Source organism: Saccostrea echinata, unplaced genomic scaffold (assembly GCF_033153115.1).
Source record: "Saccostrea echinata isolate AGI-Se365-2 ecotype Australia unplaced genomic scaffold, CSIRO_AGI_Sech_v1 ptg000009l, whole genome shotgun sequence".
In the NCBI taxonomy this organism is placed as follows: Eukaryota; Metazoa; Mollusca; class Bivalvia; order Ostreida; family Ostreidae; genus Saccostrea; species Saccostrea echinata.
In genome coordinates, this window is record NW_026889758.1 from 14,946,116 (window position 1) to 14,966,597 (window position 20,482).

Consider the following 20,482-nt stretch of genomic DNA (forward strand, 5'->3'; position numbering starts at 1 on the left):
GGTTTTAGATACAACATATAAAACTGTGTATTTTGTTTTCTTTATTGTATAATTAATGTATGGCAGTATAAAAATATATCCAGATCTCATTATTTGAAATTAATTCACAGAGATAAAAAAGTATCTCTTTTACAAATAAGGAACAAATATACATGTACAGATATTTTTCAGCACATAAGGCTAAATGAATGATATACTCAGCCAAATCTGTGTGTGCACTCTTGTGTAGGAGACATAAATGACATTCTCTCACATCCACAATACACTCAGTCACAGGTTTTTGTAAACTCCAAAATATGTATAACAAAAATTATCACACAATAAAACAACCTGAAACAAGGACAACAAACAGGAGACAACAAACAATGACCCACTCACAAAATCAAAGTTTCTAACTAAACTTACATTCACCATGTAATAAACAAGGACAAGAAATAAGAAAAATCACGACAGCTATAGAAAAGTAACTGGTCAATTGACACACCTCATCTTAACCTAACTACCTTTGATATTTTTTCAACTCTTTAATATCATCATAATAAGAATCTAAGCAGTTCTGTCTAATTCATTAGCACTCTCTAATACAGGGAGGAAGAAATGCTGGACAGGAAGTGTAAAATCAAGTCTATAATGGTGAAAGTTGCACTCTTTTGCAGATTTGGAATCACGTGTCACCAGTCATGATGGCTATAAATTCATCTTCATTTACTGAAAAAGAAAAAAAAAATGATTTTTTTAAAATATGTTTCAAAAAATATATTACATAATATGATCATATTCTTGCACCAAAGCTTTGAATTACTTGACTGTCCAAGTAAAATATTTATAACTTACTTTCACCATCTCCATCTCTGTCAAATTCATCAATCATGGCCCGTAACTCTTCGTCTGTCATGTTTTCACCTAGCTCTCTGTAAATAAAACACAAGCTAATTGTGTAAACTGATGTCTAATACCCCAACACTGACATTAAGCATGCACATTTACCCTAAATATCCTCTGTAGATATTTAATGAAAAGTTTAAAACACTGCACACATAAGTCATATGTATTCATACATATACAGTTGAAAACTGTCCAATCTGACTCCTGTGCAATCCATCACACTGTGAAATCCGACGTTAAATTTCGTTCCCATTTTACTATATTCCATTTTTTTTAAACTGTGCAACCCGACACCCTGTCTATTCCGACACAAAATTCATCTCCCAGTGCATGTCAGATTAGACAGGTTTCACTGTAATAACATAAATAATTTTTCTTTTTTTTTGAACAGCTATAAGTTATCACAAAGACACCCCCCCCCCCCCAAGTAAAATGTTCAACATTGTCCCCTTACCTGGCTACTCGACGTAAATTCCGTAGACTAATTTTCCCTGATGTGTCGTCATCAAACAGCTTAAAGGCTTTCAGGATTTCCTCTTGTGGGTCTCTCTCTAACATCATGTCAGTCACTGTAACAAAACAGGTAACAGAGTGAAGAAACAGCCACTAACTACAAAGTTGAGGCATACTGATTTATTAGGATTAATTTTAGAACAGTTGATTATGTACTTCCCAGTTTAGGCCAAAATCATATATTCATATGATGTATGTATCCTGACATTCTAATTTTCAGTAAATCAGTTTAATATACCTGAACCACAAAGCAACAACAGGAATAGCAGCTAAATTCTGAGATATGCTGACAACTACCATGGAATCATTAGATTTCGTGGTGGCTCAATATTCATGAAATGCGTGGATACTCTTACATCCTCCACGAATTAATACACTAGGGTTTCAAAGATATATTTCATTTAGTAGATATCAATGCACAAAATTACGTGGCCACAAAACTGTAAAATTTAAGCAAAGTTCTGAAACATGCTGACAACTATCCTGACTAAGTTCTGAGACATGCTGACAACCATCCTGACAAAGTTCTAAGACATGCTGACAACTATCTTGACTAAGTTCTGAGACATGCTGACAATTATCCTGACTAAGTGCTGAGACATGCTGACAACTATCTTGACTAAGTTCTAAGACATGTTGACAACTATCCTGACTAAGTTCTGAGACATGCTGTCAACTATCCTGACTAAGTTCTGAGACATGCTGTCAATTATCCTAAGTTCTATGACATGCTGTCAACTATCCTAACTAAGTTCTGAGACATGTTGACAACTATCCTGACTAAGTTCTGAGACATGCTGACAACTATCGTGACTAAGTTCTAAGACATGTTGACAACTATCCTGACTAAGTTCTGAGACATGCTGACAACTATCTTGACTAAGTTCTAAGACATGATGACAACTATCCTGACTAAGTTCTGAGACATGCTGATGTCAAAATATTAACGTGAAATAAATCAACAAATTGGCTTATTTACTTACTGACTTCATTGAAGTCTTCAAATGAAATTTTTCCAGTTCCTTCTCTATCATAGTCTCGGAGAATTTTTAAAACATCTGCCTTCTTTACATCAAAGCCTAGGGCCCTCATGGCTACCTGGGTAATGAGAAAAAATAATGAGACTTAATATCAAAGCCTGAGGTCCTCACTGCTACCTGGGTAAATAAGAAAATACAATCAGGCTTGACGTATGCTTACGTTAGCATCATATTTTAAATACTGAAAAATTATAACATATAAGTTGTTACATGTATGACAGGAGTCAAAGAATTTTACCAAGACTTAGTAAACATAACTATTCAATTGATTACAACATTAAACATTTAAACAGCACTTTGTTTTTTTGAAATTCAGATCTTCATACCAGTGTAACTGTAATATATAATACGATAGTATCATCACATAAGAAGTTTCATGTCGACATCACTACAAACCTTGAGTTCATGATAGTCAATAGCTCTGTCTTTATCAGTATCAAACAAATCAAATGACTACAAACCTTGAGTTCATGATAGTCAATAGCTCTATCTTTATCCGTATCAAACAAATCAAATGACTACAAACCTTGAGTTCATGATGGTCAATAGCTCTGTCTTTATCAGTATCAAACAAATCAAATGACTACATACCTTGAGTTCATGATAGTCAATAGCTCTGACTTTATCAGTATCAAACAAATCAAATGACTACATACCTTGAGTTCATGATAGTCAATAGCTCTGACTTTATCAGTATCAAACAAATCAAATGACTACATACCTTGAGTTCATGATAGTCAATAGCTCTGACTTTATCAGTATCAAACAAATCAATTGACCTTGAGTTCATGATAGTCAATAGCTCTGTCTTTATCAGTATCAAACAAATCAAATGACTACAAACCTTGAGTTCATGATAGTCAATAGCTCTGACTTTATCAGTATCAAACAAATCAAATGACCTTGAGTTCATGATAGTCAATAGCTCTGTCTTATCAACTGGTATCAAACAAATCAAATGACTACAAACCTTCAGTTCATGATAGCAATAGCTCTGTCTTTATCAGTATCAAACAAATCAAATGACTACAAACGTTGAGTTCATGATAGTCAATAGCTCTGTCTTTATCAGTATCAAACAAATCAAATGACTACAAACCTTGAGTTCATGATAGTCAATAGCTCTGTCTTATCAACTGGTATCAAACAAATCAAATGACTACAAACCTTCAGTTCATGATAGTCAATAGCTCTGTCTTTATCAGTATCAAACAAATCAAATGACTACAAACCTTGAGTTCATGATAGTCAATAGCTCTGACTTTATCAGTATCAAACAAATCAAATGACTACATACCTTGAGTTCATGATAGTCAATAGCTCTGTCTTTATCAGTATCAAACAAATCAAATGACTACAAACCTTGAGTTCATGATGGTCAATAGCTCTGTCTTTATCAGTATCAAACAAATCAAATGACTACAAACCTTGAGTTCATGATAGTCAATAGCTCTGTCTTTATCAGTATCAAACAAATCAAATGCCTCTTTTATCTCCTGTTTCTGTTCATCAGCTAATTCTCTTTTCTTCTTTTTCTTGCTTTTATCTAAAGCAAACTCAGCTCTATAAAAGAGAGATGTTCACCATCATTTCTGGTACTCATTTATTGAAAAAAAAATAAAACATTCATATAACAAACATGAAACAATTAAAAAAAAAATGTTTTTTTTTAATCTTAAGGCCATAGTATGCACTGTGTCATGAACCATAGGATGTGTTTTCATAATATTAATGTAGGTATTTCATTTGTTATATATACCCCAAATGATTTTCATGGCATAGTCCAAATCTCCCCCCCCCCCCCAAAAAAAATAAAATAAATAAACATGGCCACTGCAAAGTGGAGCATCCCCTCACAAAGAGCATATCTATAAATCATCAGCTTTCGACATCGATCCTGATACAAATCACGTCACTTCCGTTTTGCACAAGGACAAACTAACACAAACACACACACACAAGGGTGTTACTAAATCCCCTCCAACTCTGTTGCGAGAGGATAATAAAATAAATAAACAAAAACCTAGAAATATGTCCATAGAACATGGATGCCCCACCCAAGTTTCATTTGTATTGCAACATGAAAACACACTTTAATTGTCTCACCAATTTGTACCAGAATTCTGAATACAAAGTGTTATTGAACATTATTTTTGGAAACTCAGATAAACTGCAAAATAAAAGAATACTGTGCTTAATTCAAGCACTATGTTAAAGTTTTAAAGAAAGAATTGCTCATACCAATATTTATCATAGCATATGAATCTTCAAAAGTGGTCTTCAGAGTCATGGGAAGGTCAAAAACAGAAGGATGGTCAGGATCACAAAATTATGAGAGAGTTTAAATTTCTCCTACCAATATGTAACTCAATATGATGTTTGATTAAAATATCATGAAAAGTGAAGCTAAGGTCATAGGAAGGTCAGAGTAAAAAATTATAATATAGTTGAATAGTTCCTAACAATATGGATCAGTGTTTGAGTTTTACTGAAAATACAGTTGAACTTCGATATCTCGAACACTGATATCTCGAATACCATGGATATGTTAAAGCAATTTGGAAGTCCCAACAACTTGTTCTTTAAGTATTTTACCCCGATATCTCAAATCCTCAGATATCTTGAAGTTTTTTCTCGGTCCCATCAAGTTCGAGATAACAAGGTTTGACTATATATCGAACAGTTTCTTCTAAACTCACTGTTCTCAATGCAAAATTATTAATATCAAGGCCAAGGTCAAAAGGAAAAGTCAAGGTCAGAAATTTTCAATTTGAATTGAGTTGAATAGCTCTCATCAATTTGTATCAGTGTATGAAGATTAAACATATTTCGAGCACTTCCTTTTAAGCTAAGATAAATGAAAATAAAAATAGTGGGGGAAAGGTCAGCGTCAGAAAATTATGATGCATTTGAAAGTCCCAAAATATTTATCAGTGTAAGAGATTTGGTAAAAATATCTTGATTAGTTACTGTGAAACTGAGCTAAAAGCAATATAAGGATTGGTCAATGTCACAGGGAATGTCAAGGTCAGAAAATTGTCATAACATTAAAGCTTCCATCAATATGTATCAGTGTAAGAGTTTTAATTTAAAAAAAAAAAAAATAAATCTTGCATAGACATGATAGAGTTATTTTGAAACTGTGCTAAACATAATATAGGAATTTGTGAGGTCGAGGTAACAGTGAAGGTCAAGATCAATAATCATGGTACAGTTCTGTAAATGGTTTTGGCCAAAGATATCAGCCTGGGTAGCTCAGTCGGTAGAGCACCTGCCTATTGATGCAGGGGTCCCGGGTTCAATTCTCGGTCCAACCATACATTTTCTTCTTTCCTGTTACAGTTCAATAGCTCTCACTAACATGTATCAGTGTATGAAGATGGGTTAAAATATCTTAAATACAGGTAAACTTCGTTATCTCGACATCGACGGGACCATCGGAAAATGTCGAGATATCCGAGGTGTCGAGATATCAGAGTTGAGACTTGACGTCCAAGATTTCATTGCATAGCAAAACAGACAAGCTTATCATATGTACATGACTTTAATATAGACTGTAGCTCAACATATTTCAGAATTCCCTCTATTTTTATTAAAAATCTAAGAAGTTATTTTAAAAATCTTGTTTATGAAACGTGTTCTTTATCGAAATCTTTCTAAATTCACAAAGTTTCAGCACAAAGTTACAGCATTGAGCTGCATTCGCGTGTAACTTGCCTTTTCGTCAGAACAGGATACGAAATGCGCTCTATAAACTTCGAACCGCATAAAGTCGACATCCGATATACGGTAAAAAAATTAAATGTGGATTATTTTTTTCTTATTCTATTCTGGAAGAATATACATTAAAATTATTTTTTAAAAGAGATTTGTGTATCTAAACTAACGTAGTGATGTTACAGATGCACGAATTACAGCTGATTCGGTCAATCGTGTCGTTAATCGGATTGTTTCCTGTTGAATACATTTTAACTACAAATATCATTAAAACATTTTTTTAATTCCTTAGTTTGAATTTTTCAGTGTGTTTTTTATTCATTGTAATTTAGTTATCTTTTTCAAATTTAAAAGTTATGTTACGTTTCGATATACATTTACGCAGAATCGTGTAGATTTAGTAATGATATTACCCAAGCTCAATTAACTTCTCAAAGACGCCGAAGGGGCTTAGGATTCACCTACAAACACAGTCTATAAAATTAATTAAGCAGTCTAGACGAACTCCAAAAACAGCGTGAACTCCGAAAACGAAGTCTTTGGCTCCATCATGCATTGCGCCAAAATGGCGTCCGATGTAAACAAACGATGGATTATCGTTCGCTTTCTCCAAATATTCGGCTGCATAATGGCTGTATCTAGTGCAATATTACTTCATTTTATTTTTTGTTGAATGGATAATTGCATTTATTAAATTATTTTGTGAATATTGACTTATTTATCGCTTCAAACTCTTGCATATGAGTGAATTGGATATACGACATCAAATTCAATACTGCCGGTAAGAAATATTTTCTTATTAAATTTATTGTCTCCTTGATTTAAATTTTATGTCGTTCCTACACTAAAGGTGCTTTTATTTGTTTTTGAAGACACCCAACTTGTATTTATTTTAATCAGAAAATGGGCATTTTTCACCACGGAGTAGGAGTATTAACAGGTTCATTTTTAGAAGATATGTTGTGCCCTTAATATCTAGAAGAGTGGGTTTTAAAGCCTTTATATTGATAGATAATAGTTTTAAAAATGTGTTCATAATAATATCTGTTCGTATATGATAAAAAAATCGGTAAATAACGATGGTAAAAACTTACGCGTCCAATTCAGATGTCGTACACAAATAAAAAACCGGAATGCTAATTTATGTGTAAAATTCAGTCAAGTTTTTAACAGTTACAATATATATTGTCCCATTTTGCAGATATATCCCTTTTTTATGCATATTTACTTCTCAAAACGTATCATTTTCTCTATAATTGATCTGACTTGAAACGTTAACTTTGAAAGTAAATATCTCCTTTTTTGCAAATAAAATCAAAAATCTGACAAATACGATCTCTTCCTAAGTCTTTTATTTAGCATTTCTGAGTACTGGTATAATTGCCATACTTTCCAAAACTTTGCACGGACAATTTTTGTAGACCCATCATTTTTGCCGAAAAATCGCCATTTTTTGTGTGTGTGCGCATGCGTGGACTCTTTTTTCGGAGTCTTTTTCAGTCTCAATTTCTTACTTCCGGAAACGCTGTTTTTGGAGTTCGTCTAGACTGTTAAGCAGCGTGCAGTCAAAACATGGGTGTGAAAGGTGTCAAACTTTGACGACGTCCAGATACCCGGAGTCGTCCGTGCGTGACGAGCGACCCTATCTGACAAACAGTTAAGTTCAGTCGAGCAGAAAATTGCCGATGTCGACATATACCAGGTAAATTTTGCTCTTGGGACTGTAAATATACATCGAGATAACCCGGGTTGTCGACATTACCGAGGTCGACATATCAGAGTTTTTGCAAATCATTTATATAGTAAATACTGCCGGGACCGCGGAAGGATGTCGACATATCCCAGGTTGTCGACATATGCGATGTCGAGATACCGAAGTTTACCTGTAACAGACATTTGCATTTCTTACTAAAATAGAAACAAAAAAAAAACAAAAAAAAAATAGTGAAAAGTCGGTTAAAGAAATCTATAGAGCTCATGTTATTTGTTACACTATCTACTGTACATTGTGCCGTCTTAAAATAAAATGTATTTTCTAGTTGCAGGTCGAGGTCCATGAGACATGCACATTATGCTCTGGACATTGAAACTTCCGAGTTGGACCATGTTGACAGAAAAGCAACTTATCATGGAACCAGCACATTGGAACGATTACAAAGAAAGCAAACAACATCAATGCTTTTCTGAGATGCAAAATCAGCACATGCCCTAGCACTATCAAGGCGCAGTGCTACACCACCTTAGTAAGATCAATAGTAGAGTATGCTTCTATCATATGGGACCCAGTAACACAGAGAAACATCTATGAACTGGAAATGGTACAAAGGAGAGCAGCACGCTTTGTTACTGGAAAATTATAGAACAGCTGGCAGTATGACTAGGATGCTCGAAGATCTACAATGGCCAACACTACAAGAGCGCAGACACAAAGCAAAGGTCATCATGCTTTACCGTATTGTTCACCATCTTGTTGCAATACCATCACAAAACTACCTTGTACCAAGGGAAGCTAACTTAACAACATGGGGTCATATCATCAGGTTCCTGCTCCCTTATTCCAGAATTCAGGGTCATCAGCGGTCTTTTTTTCAATCTGCCATAACACTATGGAACAACCTACCATCTACTGCTGTCAACGCCTCTAGTCTGGAGGGTTTCAAGAACAGCATTGGAGCAATCAGAATGACCTAATTCCAACATTTTTTAATTGTAAATAGTACCAGAATGGTTTTTATGTACTGTAAACAGATCGTTGTTTCCCTTTGGGCAAGTGTACATAGTGACGATCACGACATTATACACCAGAAGGTGGCTTGTGATTTAAAGGTGCTTAGACACAGATTTGAAGTTAATATTTACTCAATTTTTCTGTATAATTTCATGACTTATATGTTGCTCTAGCATTTCATACGAAAATTTGATAAAAATCTTATTTCATCTGGAAGTTATTGAAACTTCGAATTTCTGGACGCGTTTGATAGACACATCCTTGCACTTTCACAAATTTTAACTTTATCCTTATTACTTTAGAAAAGTAGTAATTTTGTTGTTTATTAATGAAAATTATTAAAACTATAATGCAGAAATTTCAGAGTAGAAATGTAGAAAGCAAAATCCTCTCACCAGTATTGTCAGTCCGTGCTCAGTGGTGTGTGCAGAGTTTAACAATTGAACACACCCGGTGAAACGTAAACATTAACAACAACTGAGCCTGTGCCCTGTTTACAAAAACAGTTCATCTTTCACGGGTGTATTCAATTTGTTAAACTCTGTTCACAACTACACAACACTGAGCACGGGCTGACAATACTTAAGTGATTGGGTTTTGCTTTCGCACATTTTTACTCTGAATTTTCTGGATTATAGATGTAATATTATTCATTAATACACAACAAAATTGCTACTATTAAGGATAAAGTTAAAAATTGTGAAAGTGCAAGGATGTGTTAATCAAACGCCTCCCGAAATTCGTAGTTTCAATAATTTCCAGATTAAATAAGTTTTTAATTTTATTTTCGTGTGAAATGTTATAGCAACATATAAGTTGTGATATCATACAGAAAATTTGAGAAAATATAAACTTTAAATCTGTGTCTATGCACCTTTAAAGGAAGAAGAAGAAGTGTATATGATATGAAAGTAACTGGAATGAAGTAGAGATATAAAATACCACGAGTATTCACTCACTTACCGAAGAGCTAGACTCATTTCTAAAATCTGCGAATGGAGGCTTTTCTCACAAGAAAGACTTTCATCGAGTAGAAACTTGTTTCTTTTGAAAAGCCGCTTTCAATATATGGTATTAGTTTCGTAAACACGTAAACAAAATTGAAATCTTTTACTTATGAAGTCACACAATTCAGTTTTTCCTGCAAATAGATTTTTTTTGAAAGCATCAAAGTAATGTATAAAGAAAAGAAAACAATATCTACATGCAGATTCGAAACTAATGTTTAACTCTCAACAATAACAGCAATGTCGAACTCCAGTGCGGGTAATTTGTTTTTGTTTATCAAAATGAAATAGGGGTTATATTTCAGGAAGTCTGTTATGGAAAAATTGGGACCTTTTTCCAAGTAGACAAAATTCTGGCTTGTTTAAAAGTTTTAAAGTTTTATCTTTCTTTCATAAGCTTAAAAATATCTATCAGTATATCCACAGGTACTTGGGTCTTTGTTTATATAATATGTACTTTATTTTTTTTTTTTTTTTTTTTTTACATATCAATAAGGTACATATTTATAAATCAAGACCAAATACCATTGGATAAATCCATGAAAAATCAGTGGTCGATGAAAAATATGAAGAAGTATTTTAATATATAAAGACTCGGAGAATTAATCTGGGTGGAAGCGTCAGACCTAATATCTAGCCGAGTCAAATCTCCGCCGAGATTAACAGAGAATGATAAAAACATGAGCGCTTTCATTTCTTCATGATGTTTTACAATATACTCATGGTAACATTATATATATTTATTGTACCTCTGTGAATTTTTTCTATATAAAACTATGACGAATAAACCTGCTATTTTTTTTCTAAACAGCCCTACCGTAGAATAGTTTATTAGACCTCTACTGTTATTACTTTATATAAAATTAATACCATAAACTGTCTATTTCCCTGAGAAGATACTATTTCCCTCATCTGAGGACTACTCCCTGAAAAATCAGAGCTACTCCCTGGGACTACTCTCTCATGAATTTTAACCAATTAAAATGTCTTAATGAACAGTGGGTGGAGCGTTCAAGGAATCTCGAGTCTGTGACGTAATGTTATTAGCAATGTAACTGTGACGTCAAAACATTTCGACATGCGATATCAAAATCATACTGGAATATTCTAGCAAAATGAAGACAACGATAATCCTTCAAAGTATCAGTGAAATTATTTTATATTTTTTAATAATTTTATTTTCCTCAGTATTAATGCATTAGTTATCTTACAATATTTTTAATCACATGCATTTGTGATTATTTGAATGCCTCTATATTGTTTTAAAAAATTTCTGAATCTCTAGTTTAATAAATCTCCCATGATTGTTTCGGTATAATAAAACAGTTATGGAATGGGTACTCGGGAAATACCAAATTTATGGTTCATCTTGGCAGGAAACTATTTCCCTTGGCGGCTTCGCCACCTCGAGAAATAGTTTCCTTTCTTGGGGAACCACAAATTTGGTATTTCCCTCATACCCATTCCATAACTGTATATTATGTGCAATTTGCCCATGGTGAAATAGTCGTCAAACTATTCACCGGCAGCATTCCGTTTCCCTTGCTTTTCATTTCGGAACTCTTCTTGGATTATCTGCATTCGTAACACAAGTAAAGTCAGCTTCTGTATAATAAAACGCCTATTTACTGACTATTTGGACAATAGCAAGTTTATCATACCCCTCGACAGCAACTATTTCCCTCGGCTGCGTCTCTAGAAATAGTTAAACTCGTTTAGTACAAACAGTCGAACACGGATGGATCCCCAGCTATATAAATTTAACGAATTTCTTATATGGACATAACAAATTACGGATATAGCGAAGTAATTTCACAGGTCCCAGTGACTTTGTTATAACCGAGTTTTACTGTAGTTGCTATCTTGGGGGACGATAAACTTGTTATTGTCCTCATAGCCAGTAAATAGGTGTATAATATCTACTGATTTACACATTTGCAAATGTTTTCTTTTATATAACACTATTGAAAGTAACTATCTAGTAAGTATCTATTTAAGGAATAACTGTCTAATTTTTTGGTTTCATAGTGTGATCAATTGATTGGCTTGTGTGATAATTTGCATAAACGCTGAAGGCGTTTATGCATAAAATTATCACGCAAGCCAATCGATTGATCATTGTCATGAAACCAAAAAATCTGACAGTTATTTCTTATATATACATGCTCTTGATTCTGCAAATTCACGTGCTACAAGCCCCGCTTCTGTCTCTATTTGTCCCGCCCCGCACGTGATTTTTTTTTTTTACCATGCCTATAGATGAACCAGTAGATTTATGTAGAAATAAAGTATTTTTTCTATTTGAAATTTTATCTCGGACAAAGACATTGGAAATGTAAATATATCCATATAAACACAGGTTCTTCACGTCATTAATGTTCAATGTAATTTCTAAGTGACGTCATAAAGGGACGACACGCAATCAATAGATCAATCTCGTGCTGTTGAGTTTGAAAAATAAAACATTTCACACGTTAAGTCACAAATGTAAGTATAAGTAATAAGGTATCATTTTAAAACATCTATCGGGATATAAATATATTGGGTTGGTACGAGATCAAATTTACCATAAAGCCCTTTGGGCTTTATGGAATTTGATCCCGTGAACAACCCGTATTTAAATCCTGATAGATGTTTAAAAATGATACCGTATATCTTAAATATATTATATATACATGTTTATGTATTACATCAATCATAAAGTATTTCTTATTATATAGATGGAGATGATGATCTTTTAAGTTTTGAGAAGTTGGACCGATCTTCACCAGACCTCTGGCCAGAGCAAAGTAATATGCTGTGATGAGAGAGAGAGAGAGAGAGAGAGAGAGAGAATTTGTTGATTTTGCCATTTAAGATTGTGGAAGCATTAAATTTAATAAATTATCTTAAGTATTGTACAATGAAGTAGATCAATAATTATGTACTTAAAGAATGAATTTAATAGCTACCCAGTTTATACGGTATAAAGTGGTTTGGGGCAGGTTACGCTTCATAAACCACTAAGTGGTTTATAAATAAGCGTAAACTATTGCAACCCACTTTATACTGCATAAATTGGGTAGCTATTAATTTCATTCCTTATAATCTAATTTTCATTTATTAAGTGTAAGAAAAAAGATGATTGCCCTTAAAAATGATGCAAGTCATTGTGACGTAGGCAACCCATTTATACAATATGAAGTAAATTTTTTTATTCAGTCAAATGGCGTGCTACAGTCAGAATTAAATTGTAATAAAATGGAGTAAATACATCATCACATACAGTTACATTGTACTGGGTTGATACTACATATTTATATTTGACTATTTGTAGTCCCTGGTGTATCAGAATTTGCTTCTCTGAAGAGTGTGAGTATCCAACAGCCACTGTTTCACATTGATGGTAAATTTACATATAAATCTGTAATATTGTACAGTATTTAAATTAAGATATTAACATTTTCAGCCACTCTCTAGACCTGGAACATCTCCCAAATGGATGGCTGAACTGGAGAATGAAGATATTGGACTTCTTCAAGGTATCCTAGAGGAGTGTACTTGAACAGTTTACATTCTTTAATATAAACACAGGAAACATTTCACACAAAGACCTTTATTTATTGTAGAGTTTGGAAGCCTTACAACATCCCAGTTAATGGAGAAAATCAAGGGATTGCAGAACCTGGCTTACCAGTTAGGACTTGATGAAGGTAATCAAATGAATGAAAAGTATCTTATGGCAATATTTATGCCCCGTCATGAATATGGCCGGGGCATATAGTGTTTGTCATGTCCGTCTTCTGTCCTTCCCTCCTTCCGTCTGTCCTTCCGTCACACTTTGCGTTTAGCTCTGTTCAAAGCTCAGTTTCAAAGAAACTATCCAAGATATTTTTATCAAACTTCATATGCTGATAGATATTGATGAGAGTTATGCAACTGCATCAACATTTTTTGACCTTGACCTCACTTTTCTTGAATTAGTGTTTAGCTCAGTTTTAAAGATACCATTCAAGATAGTGTTATCAAACTTCATATGCTGATACATACTGATGAGAGCTATTCAACTGCATCAACATTTTTTGACCTTGACCTCACTTTTCTTAAATTAGTGTTTAGTTCAGTTTTAAAGATACCATTCAAGATAGTGTAATCAAACTTCATATGTTGATACATACTGATGTAAGTTATTCAACTGCATCAACATTTTTTTACCTTGACGTTTCCTTTGACCTTGACCTCACTTTTCTTAAATCAGTGTCAAACTTTATATGCTGATACATACTGATGAGAGCTATTCAACTGCATCAATATTTTTTACCTTGACTTTCCTTTGACCTTGACCTCACTTTTCTTATATAAGTTTTTAGTTCAGTTTTAAAGATACCATTCAAGATAGTGTTATCAAACTTCATATGCTGATACATACTGATGAGAGCTATTCAACTGCATCAACATTTTTTACCTTGACCTTTCCTTTGACCTTGACCTCACTTTTCTTAAATCAGTGTCAAACTTTATATGCTGATACATACTGATGAGAGCTATTCAACTGCATCAATATTTTTTTACCTTGACGTTTCCTTTGACCTTGACCTCACTTTTCTTAAATAAGTTTTTAGCTCAGTTTTAAAGATACCATTCAAGATAGTGTTTTCAAATTTCATATACTGATACATACTGATGAAAGCTATTCAACTGCATCAACATTTTTTGACCTTGACCTTTCCTTTGACCTTGACCTCACTTTTCTTAAATTAGTGTCAAACTTTATATGCTGATATATACTGATGAGAGCTATTCAACTGCATCAATATTTTTTGACTTTGACCTTTTCTTTGACCTTGACCTCACTTTTCTTTTATTAGTTTTTAGCTCGGTTTTAAAGAAACCATTCATAACATTTTTATCAAACTTCATATGCTAATACATACCGATGTAACCTTTCAACTGCATAAACAATTTTTTTTTTGACCTTGACCTATCATTTGACCTTGACCTCACTTTTCTTGAATTTGTGTCAAACTTCATATGCTGATACATACTAATGTAAGCTATTCAACTGCATCAGTATTTTTTCACCTTGACCTTTCCTCTGACCTTGACCTCACTTTTCTCAATTTGTGTTAAAATGTTGCATTACTAATATATCCTAGGCGGGGCATTCATGTCCTATGGACATATTTCTAGTTTAATTATAAATTAAGTTAATTACTGTTCATTTTAACATGTTTAACCTCTTTGATCAGAGTTTGTCTAGCATCTTCATGTATGCATTAGGTATAGGAGTGAAACGGTTCACGGCGGTATCGATTCACCGCGGTATTTTTTCTCGGGTTTGATACACGGTGCAAAATCTCTAATTTTCGGTTCGGTTCATTTTTTGGTCGGGATCATTATTCAGTCTGGTTTGGCATAAGGTAAAACACGTTACTCAGTATAAATAAGTATAGAAAACATAAATTTTTGATGACTGATAGCTTGTAAAATAATTTTTGACAGTCAAATAATTTTTATCAATTTCTTCTAGTCAATTTGCAAATAAAATTCGTAAAATATGTAACTAGATTTAGAAAAAGAAAGCATAAAATAATGTTGAATTTGTTTCCTTCTATCAAAATGTATCGTATCGAAAATAACTGAACCGAGACAAAATTATACAATACGTATCGAACCGTGAAGGATGTGTATCGTTTCACCCCTAATTAGGTATGCATTTATTTATATGTATACTGGTATCTTTTGCAAATGAAAACTTTTTGTATTTTTATTTTTTATGCATTTAGACCAAACCCTTGTGGAGTGCAGGGGATTCATTCACAGGCACTTGTTTTGTATATGAGGTAACCCCCTTCTTTTTCTTTCCAAGGTATCTAACTCAATATCAGGCATCCCTGCTGCAAGCTCATATTTTATTATGCCCCAACCATAAAATGGCCAGGGGCATATAGTGTTATCCTGTTCCGTCATTCTGTCATTCCATCATCATTGACTTTCCGTTCATTATCTCCACAACAGTTGCACACATTCAACTCAAATTTGACCTATGAATACGTCAGGAAAACACAGGTCAAGTTAAATTTGGTCATGGATCTATGATTTTTTACAGAGTTATCCCTCTTGAACTTAGAAAAAAATCTTTTTTGCAAACCAATTTAAAACTAAATATGGCATTTGAAATTTTGGCTGCCTGTGGGGGCATTCGTGGCGTTATGACACATCTAGTTAATATATCAATCATTAACTTAATAAAATGACATCGTTCGCTTCAAGAGACTTTTTTCTTGTCAAATGAATTGTTTTAAATATATCTGGTCGAGCCTTTTTATTGTAAAGCACTCATTTATTCCTCAAAAATTACCGTGATACATTTTAAGATGCTAGGGATACAGGAACTTCCAGTTAGAGTTTTAGTGTACAATAAAACCAGAGACCTCAGAATGGAAAACTCTTGAGTCTCTGGTTTTATCCTACATTTATGACCCCAACAGGAAGTTTCTCTATCTCAAAACAATAACAAACAAGTGCCTGTGGATTCATTTCAATGACATGGAAGGGTATATGCAAGTATATAGTGTCTATTTAAGCTAGATCATGACAACATTAACCTTGTGATTGTGTGTTTTATTTATGTTTAAAAGACTTTGTGAAGGACAAGGCCTTTACTTTGTTAAAATAATAAAGCTAATACCAGGGATAAATAATTTTGATTTGTTATAAGCATACTGTGATAAAAAGAAGGAGATTCAGACCTCAAAAGAGTTAGCATTGTGTGTGGTGTTTTAGGCTTTAAGTTTGAAAAGATACAGTAAAACTTGTTTCGTACAAACATGGATATAGCAAATTTATGTATAAAGTGAACTTTTTTGGAATCCCCAGTTAAATTCTAAACAATTTCTTGTTAAATTTTATGGATATAACAAACTTGGATATAGCAAATTTACAGTTATAGCGAAATGATTTTTGTGTCCTATAGAAATTAAAAATAACAAAATTTACATCTTTATAGCAAATTTCAAAGACCTAAATTTTTAAAATATTGAACTGACATTAAGTTTTGAAAGTACATGTATTTATATTTGAATCTTAATTCATCCGAAAACTTTTAAACTCCAAGGTAAATTTTGTATTTCATACTTCCTCAAATACATTGGTAGTCATACTTGAATGAAAAAAATCAATATTGCGAATTCATTACGTTTTCTTTGAGGAATTCGTTATACGGATATATAGCTAATTACAGATATAGTGAAGAAAAATCGCAGGTTCAGAACTTAGCTATAACCGAGTTTTACTGTATATTTATTTTGTAAATATTGCCTCAAATGACCACTGCAGTAATTAAAACAACATCGTGATGCACAAATGGGAAAATTGACAAACACAGAATTTTTGCATGACCCGTGCAAATTTTGTTCAATTTCCTGAAAGTATTAGGGTTCAGAAAATTACAGGTTTGGGAACCTAAAAAATCTACTTTTATGGAGAAAAAATAATTTTGGTATGGCCCAACATGAAAATATTGCTTTACTTCTTCCTCCTTATAGTACGTATGTGCAGAAAAGTTGAAGAAAGTACCATGGTGTCATGTACCAAACAAGAGGCCCAAGGGCCTTGAATCGCTCTTCTGATTAACTGTACAACCTATCACTTCTATTTGAAGCCTCTAAGTATCCTGTATATTTAGATAAACCCTTGAAATTCCAAAGGTAGGTCATCATGACCTACATTTTAGATGAAACACTCTGAGAATTCAAGATAATTCCAAGCCAATTAGTACCTGAGAGTTGGCCATGGTGACCTACTAAGTTTGATGATTCTAAGCCAATTGATACTTAAAATATTTTTTTAAAATTATAACCATAAAATTTTATGAGTAGGTCAAAGTGACCTACTTTTCAGTCGTTGTACTCCAAGGACCCAAGATGCATCAACTGACAAAGTTTGATGATTCTAAGCCAATTAGTACCTGAAAATATTTAATTAAAGCCATAAATTTTCAAAAGTAGGTCACGGTGACCCCCTTTTCAGTCGACCTACTCCGAAGACCCAAGATGCATCAACTGACAAAGTTTGATGATTCTAAGCCAGTAAGTACCTGAAATATTTAATTAAAGCCATAAATTTTCAAAAGTAGGTCACGGTGACCTCCTTTTCAGTCGACCTACTCTGAAGACCCAAGATGCATCAACTGACAAAGTTTGATGATTCTAAGCCAATTAGTACCTGAAATATTTAATTATAGTCATAAATTTTCAAAAGTAGGTCACGGTGACCTACTTTTCAGTTGTTGTACTCCGAGGACCTTAGATGCATCAACTGACAAGGTTTGATGATTCTAAGCCAGTTAGTACCTGAAATATTTAATTAAAGCCATAAATTTTCAAAAGTAGGTCACGGTGACCTCCTTTTCAGTCGACCTACTCTGAAGACCCAAGATGCATCAACTGACAAAGTTTGATGATTCTAAGCCAATAAGTACCTGAAATATTTAATTAAAGCCATAAATTTTCAAAAGTATGCATCAACTGACAAGATTTGATGATCCTAGTCCTTATAGTAAGCAAAATATCAACATTTTAATAAAATGTAATTTTTGGTCAACTTTGAAATGACCTTGAGACCACCCCCTTTGCCCCAGGGTAAATCCCTGTGCAAATTTTAATCTACAACATATCCTCATCCTTATGTGTAAGTTTGGTGATAATCTGCCCAGTGGTTCTTGAGAAGAAGATTTTTTAGCAACTAGTACTTTTGTTTCTATTTTCCTAATTATCTCCCCTTGTTTAAGGGTCACAACCCTAATTTTAGTATAAAAGGGAGCCCTTGAGCCAAGGATACCCTGTGACAAATTTGACAATAATTGGCAAAGGGGTTCCTGAGTAAAAATAAACATTTGTTATGCTCCCGGTTCAAATCACAGAATATCTTAAAAGTGGTTTCAAAGATGGTTACCCAAGTGAACCAAAAAATGGATTTTTGTAGAAAACTGGTAGATTTTTTAATAGAAACATAGGTTGGAAATGGACTCAAAAAGTGGTCGACTTCACCCTTAAAGCAGTAGAGTTAACATGTATGGTTCATATAATATAAGCATAAATTGTTATATATCCAATATTTAAACTTAAAATTTTAAATCAGTTTGCTGTAAGCATGAATATATTATAAGTGTGTTCACTGTAATGGTAGTCTATTGTAAATGTTGCATTACAGTGCTTTTGAAATCATTACCTTGTGACAGTTAGGTGTCTTGTATATTCATTTTATAAAAGTTGAGTATTGTGAAGTAGGTGAGCATTGTGACCCATGGGTCTCTTGTTATTGTTTAGAAAAATTTTTATTGGTTCATGTACATGTACATGTAGCATATAATTTATAAGGAAGTATTAAACAGGCCCCAAATCATACAATGGAAATGTCAAAAGAGCAATATACAATAAGTGTATCAAATGGCCCCTTAAAATGAATATCTTTATTTTACTTTATCTATAGCATTACTTTGCACAGCTATACATGTGACCTTTACTCGTAATTTTCAATTTGATCAAAATGCCATTAATTTAGAAATATGATATCATGAAGTTAACCTTTTCTCGCCATTTTAGCATATTTTCAATTGTATAAAACTGCCTATTTTCAAGCAGTTTTTCCTCCAAAAAATATTGAGCGCAGACTTGAACAAACTTTATATTTTTACCAAAGTTGTATCTATCCAAGACTAATTACTGATAGAAAAAATTTTCATGTTCAAAACTGCACTATATGTTTCCAATTCGCCATTTTCACAGTATTTGTGTTTTTCCATACTCACTTATGTTATAATGCACTCTGCATCAAAATATATGATTAAATCCCTAACAATTATGACCAAATTATGACAAATTTAAGAAAAAGATCCAAGAAAAATGTATATTTTTGTTTCATTTTGATTAGATTGCAAAAATAGCATCATTTCTGACATCATTTACAGCCTGTGAGTGCATATAAATTTGAAAAATGTATTGGAAATATCTCTAATATAATCTCTTCTACAAAATAGAAAACAATTATACATATCTGAATCACATTCTAAAATGTCGATTTTGAGGGGCCAAAATTGACACTTATCCTATATGGTCCTTTACCTTACACAAACTTGAAAGCATGATTGGGTCCAACTTTTTACTGTTAAGGAAGAACATGCATATTCATGGGTAATTTTATATTATCTGTCATTAAAACTAGGTGACTGTAAGCTTTGACATGGGATTTTGTTTCGTTTCTAATCATCATAGTTTAACACCTCCCTCCTTTCAAGTGCAACTCAACAAACCATTTGCATGTTCCACATGTAAATATGTAATATAGTTCCAATACATATACTTTAAGTATTAAAATGTTTATTTTTTTTTTTTTTAATTTCAGCTAGAGAGATGACTAGAGGAAAATTCCTGAATATTTTGCAAAAGAAGTTTTAAAGTTGGTTGCAGTAGTGATACCTCTTGGGGAAAAAGACAAAATTTTATCAAATATGAGATATTATTTATCAAAACCACAAACTTTATTATGTGCAATATGATGATGGAATAAAATTTTTAATTACAAGTGCCCATATTTGTAGTTTTTAGCTCACC

The 20,482-nt window shown here is 33.1% G+C and overlaps 2 protein-coding genes across 2 annotated transcripts; one reads left to right on the forward strand and one right to left on the reverse strand.

Moving 5' to 3' along the window:
• Positions 1-30: 30 nt before the first annotated feature.
• On the reverse strand, positions 31-9,952 carry LOC133183352 (centrin-3). The gene is made up of 6 exons (XM_061318307.1): positions 9,847-9,952; positions 3,866-4,001; positions 2,382-2,496; positions 1,340-1,454; positions 835-911; positions 31-708 (listed from the first exon to the last, which is right to left on the reverse strand). Exons 1-6 carry the CDS (start codon positions 9,861-9,863, stop codon positions 665-667), a joined length of 504 nt encoding a protein of 167 aa, XP_061174291.1. The 5' UTR covers positions 9,864-9,952; the 3' UTR covers positions 31-664.
• A 137-nt stretch (positions 9,953-10,089) lies between these two features.
• Positions 10,090-20,456, forward strand: LOC133183353 (protein lin-52 homolog). The gene is made up of 6 exons (XM_061318309.1): positions 10,090-10,149; positions 12,611-12,679; positions 13,207-13,241; positions 13,339-13,411; positions 13,499-13,582; positions 20,274-20,456. The coding sequence occupies exons 1-6, from the start codon at positions 10,131-10,133 to the stop codon at positions 20,324-20,326; spliced, it is 333 nt and encodes a 110-aa protein (XP_061174293.1). The 5' UTR covers positions 10,090-10,130; the 3' UTR covers positions 20,327-20,456.
• Positions 20,457-20,482: the final 26 nt, after the last annotated feature.